Source organism: Anarhichas minor, unplaced genomic scaffold (assembly GCF_050575085.1).
Source record: "Anarhichas minor isolate MPS153535 unplaced genomic scaffold, ASM5057508v1 ptg000058l, whole genome shotgun sequence".
Taxonomy (NCBI): domain Eukaryota; kingdom Metazoa; phylum Chordata; class Actinopteri; order Perciformes; family Anarhichadidae; genus Anarhichas; species Anarhichas minor.
This window is the reverse complement of record NW_027466504.1, coordinates 12,708,068-12,720,086: the sequence shown is the minus strand read 5'-3', so window position 1 is coordinate 12,720,086 and position 12,019 is coordinate 12,708,068. Positions and strand designations below refer to the sequence as shown.

The 12,019-nt window shown below is 47.8% G+C and overlaps 1 protein-coding gene across 1 annotated transcript; it reads left to right on the top strand.

Annotated features, from left to right (window-relative positions):
• The first annotated feature begins 5,079 nt into the window (after positions 1–5,079).
• Positions 5,080–10,094, top strand: hps6 (HPS6 biogenesis of lysosomal organelles complex 2 subunit 3). Its single transcript, XM_076076945.1, has one exon. It carries the CDS (start codon positions 5,383–5,385, stop codon positions 8,206–8,208), a length of 2,826 nt encoding a protein of 941 aa, XP_075933060.1. The 5' UTR covers positions 5,080–5,382; the 3' UTR covers positions 8,209–10,094.
• Positions 10,095–12,019: the final 1,925 nt, after the last annotated feature.

The following is a 12,019-nucleotide window of genomic DNA, read 5'->3' as shown; positions in this document are numbered from 1 at the left end:
TTGTTTAACAAGCTCCAATAAGCAGAAGAAGACACTCAGCTAGCCGCTAGCCTGTAGCGAAAGTTATGGATAAGTTTTTAAAAAGAACAAAATGAAGACAACAGTGGTGCCATACCCCCCAAAAGTCTAAATGTGTGCGCAAGTACAATCCTGACTTTCTTAAGTCTGGCTGTGAACGGAGGCAACGAGGCAGAGCCGAGGGCTCAGTGTGTGGAATGTGAGCTAATGCTATCAAACGAAGCACTGAAGCCTTCGAAACTAAAGCGACACCTGGCGACGAAACATCCAACGCTCGTGGGAAAGCCTGTTGGGCTTCTTGTTGTGTATGCAGGTTTACATACACATGATAAATAAATGTCTTTGTCATCATCACATTGTATCATCTCATTTATTTGACAAGGGTTTTGCCTGTTCAACTCCGCGAGGACGCGGGCGTCCTCGATCCCCTCCCCTTCCTACGGCTTGCTTGCGCAATTACGTCACAACACATGGCTGTGTTTGGTATCCCAGCATGCCCAAAATCCTCATCTTTGCAAAGAAATCATCGATTTTCTTTAATTTCTTATGGATTTTTCACAAAAGGAGCCCAAACACACACTGTCCAAATTCGCCATAACCGCTGCAAGTCGGATCTTGCAGCATGTCGACGGAAAAAGACATTACAGACCCGACAATGTGCTAGCGGATGTTACCATGGAGCTAGTGGCTTCAGAAAACGCTAGTCCTTATAGTACAAACCTTATTTCCAACTTCTATAAGCCGTCAACCAACGTATAACCTTGCGAAACTGAGCTACCCGCATACTCGATTGTGCGCTCGGTCGCAGCCATTACGCACAGCAAGTCCGCTACTCACACACCACGTCTTCGACGATATATACAGTACATAGTTTTTGCAATTTGCAAAGGCTAAAAATAAAAGGAAAATATTATAATATCAAAATATAAAGGGAGAAACACCTTTAATGTGTCAGAATATCATTTGGTTACCATGTGTCCATTTGGGTCTCCAAATATCCTTTTAGAGCTCCGCCTGGATCTCTTCTTGGAAGAAACACTGTAGAATGGTCATACTTTGTCCAATCTTCTTCAAATTTCTCCAAATGGCCACTGCTCTGTTTCTGTATGGCCTACAGGTTTTCTGACATTTTTGATGCATATAGTCAGAGTGGTTCAGAAGCTACAGCCATTTTAATTTGGGTATGTCATTTTAGGCAGTTTTGCTCCAAAATAGGGGTGGAGTTGAACAGGTAACAATAATGTTATTGAATACAAATCAAACCAAGAGTGAGAATGTTGGTTTATGTAGGTAGGTTTAACCCGAACCATTGTGTTTTCCTAGAGCTAGCCAAATAGTTTTTAGCCTAAACCTAAGTGGCGCCAAGGGGTACCCAATGCGTTACAAAGTGACACCAAAGGGTCCTGACCAAGCATCCATATGCGACCTGTCACGATCCGGCTCAAAAGGCCGCAACATGAGGGAGACAAGACGAGTAAAAAGTAATAAATAGACATTTATTTAAAGTACAAACTAACAGACCTAGACCTAGACTAAACTAAACTAACAAACTAACTAACTAACAAACAAACAGCCAGGTCCCCCGCACAGGAGACAGCGAGGAGATGCACAGAGAGGCACCAGCCACAGAAGAGGGGCAGCCTTTATAGCTGGGACCAACCCAACTCAGGTGTCGCCCATCAGTGGCCGATTAACATCCTGGAAGACAACATGAGAGGAAACAGACACAGACCCCTGGTGGAAGGGAGGGGTCGTCACACCCCCCTCCATAAAAATAGTGTTCCCACCAGGAACACCAACAAACTGCATACACATTTTAAATTTCACAGATTTCATATTCCAGATTAAAAGTGCATCCTCCCCCCCAGCCCTCCAACCAATCTCCACTCTGCAACCCAGCAACTCCAACATTTGGAGAAGCATCTAAGAGTGAGAGTGGATAAGGAAGGAAGGCCAGAGAGATTACACAGTGATATGGTGAAGCACATGATGGGAAGCAGGGTTTGCTGCGAGGGCCAGTTCATGCAATGAGCTGCATGAACGAGCTGGGACCAACCCAACGCAGGTGTCGCCCATGAGGACTCGGTTTCAATTAGAGACCCAATGCCGGACTCTACTTCTTCCCCAGCCCTCACTTCACCCTCACATTTCCCCACCTCATCTCTGGCTTGTCTGGAAGCCCTCCCGTGGTTCCCCCAGCAAAAGAACTTCCAATGTCATCTGTCCCGGTGCTCCCGCTTCCCGTAGCTCTTGGGTCCTTTGCGGTCCCCCTGGCTACAGCGATGCGTCGGAGCTGGCGGCGGACGGTGAGGAAGATGTGGCCGTAGATGACGAACATGGCCACCAGCCACCACGAGGCAGCAGAAGAAGTTGAAGTACACCATTTAGTTCATGTCCACCACACAAGTGAAGATACAGTAGCTGGAATAACAGAGACCAAAATGAAAGAGTTTATGGTGACAATACTGCAGGCAAATGAAAATGGCATGCGACGTATATCTTTATCCATCCATACTATCACAGTAGAAGTTATCGGATCCATGATACCAATTTGTCATATTCCTCAGCAAGTAAATACATCACAATATCGAACACAACAACACAATAACTCCACCTATTGGGTCGTGTCAGGTGATATTTGACACAGGAGGCAATATAGTTCCTAAGTTCTCGTTCCTCTAATTCCATGGACAACCGCACCTTTTTTGAACCGCCAAACTTCTTACACAGTTTCTTGAAAATAGCCTTGTCCAGTTTTTTTAATCTTTTGATATCAAATTTGACATCCTGGACTTCGATCCACGTTCTTTCAAACAGATACATAATGATGGCCTCAAACGGAAGCAAAGTGATGGGTTCTGCAAAGTGCTGGGTGGCCCAACTCTGATTTGATTTTTTTTAAATCCGCGAAACCAGCGCCTCCACGAATACCTGAACTGACCTTTTCCTTAGTTCTTCCTGTGCTATTGCACCTGGCCCAGGTTCAGAAAGTGCGTCCTCATGTACTGAGCTAGTTGAATCAGAACCTTCGTTCTTTAGTTCAGGGGGAGTGATGCCCGGATTAATTACAGGCTCTTCACTTGGAGCGATAAAGGAGAGGGCAGAGTTGACACATGAGGCTGCAACCTCTTTATGGATTAAGACTTCATGAACCTCTGAAAAGCTCTGTGTGTCGTCCGGACTGGACTCCGCCTGGTTCTCATTTCTTCCCCTGAGAGGGCTGACAGCACATCTGTCCATCCCCTCTGTCTGTGATGTGCCTGGTCTATCCATGGAGGTTGTTTCCCGAACCTCCTTTCCACATCTGAAGAAATTGCAGATAGTGTCGAACGTTTTGGGTCGTGTCAGGTGATATTTGACACAGGAGGCAATGTAGTTCCCAAGTTCTCGTTCCTCTAATTCCATGGACAACCGCACCTTTTTTGAACCGCCAAACTTCTTACACAGTTTCTTGAAAATGGCCTTGTCAAGGTTTTTTAATCTTTTGATATCAAAATCGACATCCTGGACTTCGATCCACGTTCTTTCAAACAGATGCATAATGATGGCCTCAAACGGACGTAAAGTGATGGGTTCTGCAAAGTGCTGGGTGGCCCAACTCTGATTTGTTTTTTTTAAAATCCGCGAAACCAGCGCCTCCACGAATACCTGAACTGACCTTTTCTTTAGTTCTTCCTGTGCTATTGCACCTGGCCCAGGTTCAGAAAGTGAGTCCTCATGTACTGAGCTAGTGTCTGAAAAGCTCTGTGTGCCGTCAAAAACACAGAGCACATAAATCAGTACACACATCAGCACATAAATCAGCACATAAATCGGCACACGAATCAGCACATGAATCAGAACACATAAAGCAAAATACATTTTAAATTCTGGGAGATTACGTCGTTCCAGTGGGGATATTTCAAGTCTATTCATTGTTTAATTCTAATCTTCAATGCAGTAAAGATTTCACGTCTGCTCTGTGAGTGTAACACAACTATTCTGGCTGTAGGGTAGTCAATTTATATTGAAGAGATCACAGGATCACAGGCAATCGCGTGACGTCACAAAGGCTCAAAACAACGCAAACAATTGACCGTTCTGTTCTGAGCCTTTGTGACGTCACATGGGCTGCAAATTCCTGCTTCACGAGGCTTGACAGGATTCTTCTTCGTGGGTATTTTGCGTCTTCTTCTTCTTCTTCTGCTTTTGATTTCCCGGTAGATTGGATGCCGTGAGACACGATGCTGCCCCTATAGTTCAGTGTTGATGTACTGCATTCCTACTGATGTAAACATGTCAAAATGTTCCTGTCAAGCCTCGTGAAGCGGGAATGTGCAGCCCACTATCATGGACTGGTGCAAAAGATGTGCACAATTCTGGATGGACAAGACATCTCCAGAACTGCAGATGGCAATGAAAACTGTTGTTAGGCATGCTGCAGAATCACAACAATCAGAGAAAAATACACCATAAAGTTATACATTAAAATAAAAAGCAAAAATGTAGAAATATTGTTACTGTGATTTTTTTCTGCTTTCTAAGGTGCTAAACCTAAAACACTTAATTATGCACCAACATGTTTTACTACTGCTGAAACAAAATTGCTAATAATAGCCTATACAACTATAGGCTATTATTATATTATATTATATTATTATTAATCCAGCATGAGATAAACAGTAGAACATGTGTTTTATTACTCATTTGTCAGAGAGAGAGAGAGAGAGAGAGAGAGAGAGAGAGAGACACTATTTCTATTCTTTAATTATGTCTTGATTATTGCACTGTGTTCATTGTTTATTGTTATGCACCATTCACCAAGTCAAATTCCTTGTATGTGTAACGTACTTGGCAATAAACGGTTCTGATTCTGATTCTAAAGTACAATTTGTATTTCCAACGCAAAGATGTTGTGATGTGTAACTTTGACTAAAACCCGCCTCACGAGACGGGCGAACGAGCTGACTGAAGACTAGTGTGCAGCGGCAGTTGCTCATCTTTCCGCCACTAAACGATCTTTGTTCTCCTTTTGTGCAAATCGTCGTCGGTATCCGGAAATTACCAATCCCGTGATGTCAAGGGGAGTGCTGCTAGCATAGCATCGGAATGAGTAAAGTGCCTTTCTCGAGTTGCTCTTAAAACTTTTTTCAGCGGTGACTGTCAGCTAACAGTTCAGCACTGTTGTGGTCTACCGACATGGGGTTACCCGGGTGGAAGGCTGTCGGAGGATGTATCCTTCCGCACGGACGTTAACAAGGAGATGAAGCCTCTCGTAGGAACCTATAACGGGATGCCTCTCGGTTCGTCTCTCCGGAGCCCGTGGTGAGATTTATGTGCCGCACAAGCTAGTGCTTCTTTTACAAGCTACATTACGGGGGAGTTATGGCGCGGTTGGTGTTGAAGCAACTGTCAGATTTCGGGGACTATACTGGCGGTAAAGAGCTGACTGAGATCCTTAAAGTGACGAGTAACGAGCTCACAAACAGCCTGTCAAACGTTCGCCTGAGCCCAGACGGACGTCATGTTCATGTCATCCTCCGCGAGCCTCAGGTCGGTCTCGTGACTTTGGACAAGTATGAAAGACCCCATCTTGCCCAGAACCAGAAGAAGCTGGATTTGCGGTCGACACGCACCGTGCCCACCATCGTGGATGTTTTGTATTTGGACTATCAGAACAGCAGCAGAGACGCGGCAGCCGTGGCGGTGGTTTATGAGAATGGAAAAGCCGAGTTTTGGAGATTCCAGGAGTGCAAAGCTGGCTGGCATCTCCTGCAAACGTCCAATTTGTGCAACAGCCCCAGTGCGAGAGTGGTGTCCGTCTGTGCCTGCTCCAACCTCATCATCTGGTGTGAGGAGAGGCCGCCCTCAGAAAGCACCCCTGCCCTCAGCTCCCCGAGGAACAAGTTGAGGTACTGTGTTTGCAGACGTCACTTCGAGGTGGAGGAGGGGTCCGTCAGCCTGGGGGGAGTGAAAATCGCCCTCCACAACAATCCTAAATTCACCGTGGTCAGCTCGGGTGAATTTGTACACCTCCTTCCTGATGTGGAGGTGAAGCCTCTGACGAGCACCTCCAAGTGTTTTCTCTCCTGGTCCCCTCATCACGACTCCTTCACAGTCAGCACCACGTGTAAAAGCGCCCCCCTAAAAAGGCTTTCAACCCAAGAGTCTGACCTAAAGAGGATGGTGACGGACTGTTTGGGATATTTATCGACTCTTGAACCACCTGAGATCTACGACTTCTCCCCCACGGCCTGTGGAGGCCTGCTGCTGCTGCTCAGCACGGGGTGGGTGTGTCTTCTGCAGGACGACGGGATGCTGCGGCAGGTGTACAAACTGGCAGACGGCTGCTTGGCGACACGTGGCGCTCTCACCAGCCTCTGCATGTACCAGGACATCGTAGCGGTGCTGATGGGGCGAGACCTGCACCTGATAGACGTGAACTGTGGCAGAGAGCTGGAAACGTTGACGCTGCAGAAAGAGGGGTTGTTGTATGTGAATCGGGCTGACAGGCGTGCGCCTCACCTGCTCTCAGAAACCGGCCTTTTTGCGGTTGTGAACAGGGAGACGGACTCCAGAGATTGCGACTCTGCGCTGAAGCCGCCCGGTCTCGGTGCAGTGGAGAGTATCCATCCAGGAGCCCTCCTGGTAGAGGCCGTCTTCGAGGAGGCCTGTAGATACTACCAGCAGAGGAGCCTGAGCAGCACCCAGCTCACCGTGGACGCGCTGAAGAAAGGAGGTCGGTTCCAGGCGCCCATCTCTTTAGCGTCCATCCTCAGGAACTACCTCAACGCGGGGCCGAGGCAGAAAGGAGCAGAGCCGCCCCAGAACGGGGGAAGTGGATGTACGGCAGGACAAGACAAGCTCACGGGCTCTCTGGAGTCCGAGCTCAGGGCTCTGGTCTCTCTGGAGGAGGTGAAGGGGAGTTTAGTGAGGGGGAATAGCAAAGAGGTGGTGGCGGTGTGCGAGAGTCTGGTTGAGAAAGAAGTAGCCAGGCTGCTCTCGGCCTCGGAGCTGGATAAAGAGGCTCTGCTTTACCTCAACTCCATCTTCAGCAGCTTCCCCGGTCAGTTGTGGAGAGCAGCGCAGGCCGCCCTCCAGCTCCACTGCGACGGGGACGGCTCTCTGTCCAGCAGGGCTCCCCCGGACGTGTGGAAAACTGTCCTCAGTCCCGCTGCGACACCCGGCACCCCGAGCGGCCTCCCTGTCGCAAACGGCGGGCCAAAACACAACCACAGCCTCAAAGGTGATCACGGTGCCAACTGTAAAGCCAAACCTACAAGCCCCACTCCCCCAGCTGCCCTGCCTGTGTTCGAGCTCCTCTGCCACTCGGCCTTCCACTTCCAGCCCAGCTGGTTGCCCCGGTTCCTTGAGCTCGCCCAGCAGCAGCAGGGCTCAGCCGGCCTGGGCCTCAGCCTGGCCTCTTCCTCCTCCTCCTCCTCCTCCTGGGGCTTCTCCGTCGGGAGAGGAGGGGAGGGCAGGGAGAACAACGCGCCGCTCTACAAACGAGCCCTGTGCGTCTTGTCCAGCCTGGCCCCGGACAGAGACAGACGGCAGGACTTCGAGGTGGAGCTGCTGCTGGTCAGCGGGCGGCCTAATGCCATCCTGCAGGCGTTGAGGATCCTCATGGCCAAGCAGCAGTGGGAGCGGGTCACCCAGGTGGCCCAGAAGTTCTGCAAGCAGAGTCCGCTGCTCAACAAGGAGATCTTCAACACTCTGCTGTGCGAGGTGATTCAGCACAGAGACCTGGACCCCTATTTGGAGCTGCTGTGGGCGCTGTGCCCAGAGGAATTTACTGTGACCACCATTCTCAACTTGGTGCTGAAAAACCTCCCCTCCCCTAACACCCCCTCTCCCTCCTCCTCCTCCTCCATGTCCACTGAAACCTCCACGTCCCCGGCTCCCTTTGCAGACTCCCACAGCAGCCAGTTGACCATCGGGCTGTTGAAGCCTCTGCTGAGAAAAGTCCTTCAGCGGGAGACCAAGCCGAGCCAGCGCTATGTAGACATCCTCCAGTCCCCATCGTTCCCTCCTCCTGCGCCTCCTCGCCAGCCCGCGGAGCAGCCCAGGTCTGTCTCAGACACCAGCACCGGCTCGCCTCTCGGCGTCGGCATGGCCCCGGCTCCTCTCGCAGAAACACCCGAACAGCAGTCGTCCACGCACACAACTGTCCCAAGAGCCAGGGTGGCACTGCCTGCTCACCCGGTCTGATTCCCACAGACACGAACACTCGGCGTGAAAAAGAAAAACCTGTCTCGTAAAACAATCCGCACATAATCCGACCAAACTTTGAAGCAGTGTGTGTTGACAATCAAATTAAAAACAGAATAATAACAATATGTTACAGGTAATGCAGTTAATTGTGACGTTTGATGGTGTTTTTAAAAAGTGTGACTACTAAAAACTGTGAAATGACTACTCATTTTAAGTCTTAATGTGCATATATATATATATACTGTGTCTGCAATGTTATTTATCTCTTAAGCCTGAACTGCACGTGGATGAGAATGCTATATTGCATAGCCTTACATTGAATAAGCTTAGTCTTTATCAAAACACCATCAATAAATTATAATATATTGTGTTCTTCTGCTCAGTCTAAAACAAAGCCACTAACTCCCATTTTTTGGGGATTTGTCGAATGAGTGTGCACCGTGTTATTTTTCGTTTAAAGTAACTTGTGTCTGCTAATTGTAGCCGAGCAAAGCTGCCTTTCAGTTGTTCATGCAGCAGGTAATCCACTGAGACAGGCTGGCCTTTGTGTGTGAATGTTTGTTTTAAGTGTGGAATGGTTTAGGAGAGGAGGAGGAGGAGGGTAGGGGGGTCCAAGGTTCCTCTATTGACTTCTAGGTTTGTACTTAACATATCATAAGTGCTCAAACATTAACCTGGTTTCGATGTAGCCTCTGTAAACCAAACACAAACCGCTCGGCCTTTTCCAGCCTCGTGCTTTCATTTTGTCTCTCTCGACTCCATCTTGTCCTCTGTGCTCCCTCGCAGCCCGACTCACAGGACATTCCAGACGTGATACCCAGTCAAAGCGACTCACAGTTTGACTTTAAATTCAATTTTGGAGGCAATTGTGTTAGGATTGGAGTGCGGGTTTGGTACGCTGTGACTAACGCGCCCTGCTGCTTGCATAAGGTCACGCACGTCTTCCTTCATGGACCCGGTGAGGGTAATGCTATTAGAGGCGTTGGGTCCTCTGTCTGGTCTTCTTGGTCCTGTTAGTTGTCTCCATGCTCTGGAACGGATTGCACTTTTACATCACCCCAGTCAGTATTGTTTGTACCATGCATCTGTTCAAAGGAATGTTTTCCCATTTAGTGCTCTAAACAAAAGTATATTTAAGTGCCTATAGTATTTGATGCCTTGTTAATGGTTGTGCAGTCTATTATATCTTGTTTTAATCAAAAGAAACAAACAAAATGTTATTTATTGTGTCCCAATCTTTTGAGGACTACTAAAACTCTTTGCCCTGCATGGGTGAGACCCTCTTGGGACATCTCTGAAATGTTGAATGACAATCAGACTCCGAAAAAGCTGCAGCACAATCGGTTCAAAGTGCCTTTCACAGCGCTGCGATTCATTTACAGCACAGTGTCACATTCCTGCTGGGTCTCCTCAGCATCTCTCATGTTCTGGAGAAAGAACTGGAGTTAGATCAGAGGATCGCAACTCTTAGCCTCTACAGTCAAAAGCTTTTTTTATGACATTTTAATTTCAATGTGAAACCTGCTGATGTCTTACTCTGGTCTTGGCTGTACTAATGGTGTCATTCCGAGCTTTGTGCATTTGAATCTGTAGGACTGACTGCAGTTCAGTGCGGTGGGTTTCGCTGTGTACCAGCTCACCTGAGAGTCTCTGGGAACCGACTGCACCAAACAGGCCTGACTGCTCACATGTTGAATGTTTCTTTGCCACACAACTTATTTCTGTTAATAAGAATTCTTCCAGGAACAAAATGTCACGCCTACATTCTTACTTTGTTTACTTTTGGTGACGCTCTCCCTTAAGTGCTATTTGAGAAGAAAAGAAAATGTATTGAAGTATTTATGAACTGATGCTGTATGCTATTAAACTGTACATAAAACGTATGTTTTCTGTCCGGAGTTTTTCATATTAAGTTGCTTGTTCTGCAATAAATATGAAGCTTGTATTCAGTGTTGTTGGGACTGAACAGACAGCCAATTAACAATACACGCATCTCTCAAACTACATTCTCACCTACCTGCCACGTCCCTGCTCCCACAGTTTGCTTTAGTTTAGTTTGTTCAGCTCAATCAGCATATTCCATTCACGATTCTGCAGATCAACAGGTCTAGTTAACAGATCACATGCTATTATATCTGAAACGACTAACGTGTCAAGGCCAATATACTCTTACTGTTTGTTTACAGCGTATTCAGTCTAACCAGAAACACTGTTGATTTAAAAGCTTAGCCATGTCTTGTACACACAATCATTCATTCACATGATCCACTGCCCCCATGTCTGAGTTTCACCATATCCCTGCTATGGACAAATCCACTTACAGCTGCAGTCTCGTGTGTGGAATGAAACTAACATGTTTCCATGGTCAGGGCCTAAAAGGAATGTGCAGGCGTTACCCATTAAGCTTCTAACTAACTAACTGAAAACAACAAAGGCTGAGGTAGGATACAGAGTGCATGTGTGTGGTTGCTGGTTCTCGCAGCAAATAGGCAGGTTCCACATGGAATATGTGAAGGGATATGATCACGGCAGTGCTATAAGTGTGGAGGGTAGTGACTCATGTATCTCCATGGAGGATGCACAGGGTAATAAGAGGCTCAGTCCTCCCAAAAGGGCAGAGGGCTGCAGAAACAGTCATAACCTGATACCTAACATCCCTCAGCTAATCCCTCTATTTTCCTCCCTCTGTGTTCTTTTGCTTTCACTTTGTGTCACACATGTCTCTCTTCAGGTTGAGTTTCTCTGGGTCTCATATTACAAGGGTGTGAGTCACGCTGGCGCTGTAATGTCGTTGATTCACTTGTTCTAATTATAGATGCATTCTGTAGACACTAATGAAGCTGAACAGATGCTGGCTGGCTCTACCTGTTCCTCTGTCTTCTGCTTGTCTCTGAACACTTGACGATATGCTACAGAGCTGCAAGCAATGAAAGGATAACTGCACAACTAATATTTTAATAATTTATATTAATGGAGCTCTCGGGCTAGAGTCAATTTATTTTTCACACGTTGCAGAAAAGCAACACGGTAGCTTTGAGGGTGGTGATACTTCTTGTACATTATAGTCCTATTTTTGTTCTCCAGTGACTGGACTATAAATGAGCCGAAGGATCATTGGCCTATTACATTTGTACTTGAGCATACAAATGAAATCACAGCCTTTGATCCAAATGCTGTGATTTCATTCGTACGTTGATTGGCTGAAGGTGTCACGCTAGCAGAGCCAGCGACATGGGAAGGACACAAACGCAGACCAGGCTGATGTGTGTAATGAACGTGGTAAGTTGCCTGGGGACTGGACAGGGGCAGAGCTAGAGATAATAAGCTGGCAGCCTGTGTGCCGGAACAACAGGCAGAACCTCTCCGGTCCAGACGGGCGGAGCCACACTGGAGGACTGGAACCCCTCTGGAGGCTGGCGACGAGACTTCATATCAGGATAATTGGCTGCCACCAGGAAATCTGGCACCAGCAGGGGACAGACTTCTGGACCGGGTTGCAGGAGGTCAGGAATGGACTTTGGCAACTGGAAGTCAGCCAGGTCATCAACAAGGGCAGCTGACTGGCAAAAGCCCACTGGAACACGGCTGTCGGTAAGACCAGTGGAGGGCTGAACAGGAACAGGAGGATGCTGCGGCCCAGCTGTGAGCAAGTGTCAGCCGGGCCCCTATAGGACACATGGAGCAGGTGTCAGCCAGACCCCCAACATAGGAACTTGGAGATGTCGGCTCAGACCCCCGACACAGGAACGGGTGTAGGCCAACAGTTATGGCATCACCATAACTTCAACCAGGGGCTCTGCTCCACTCG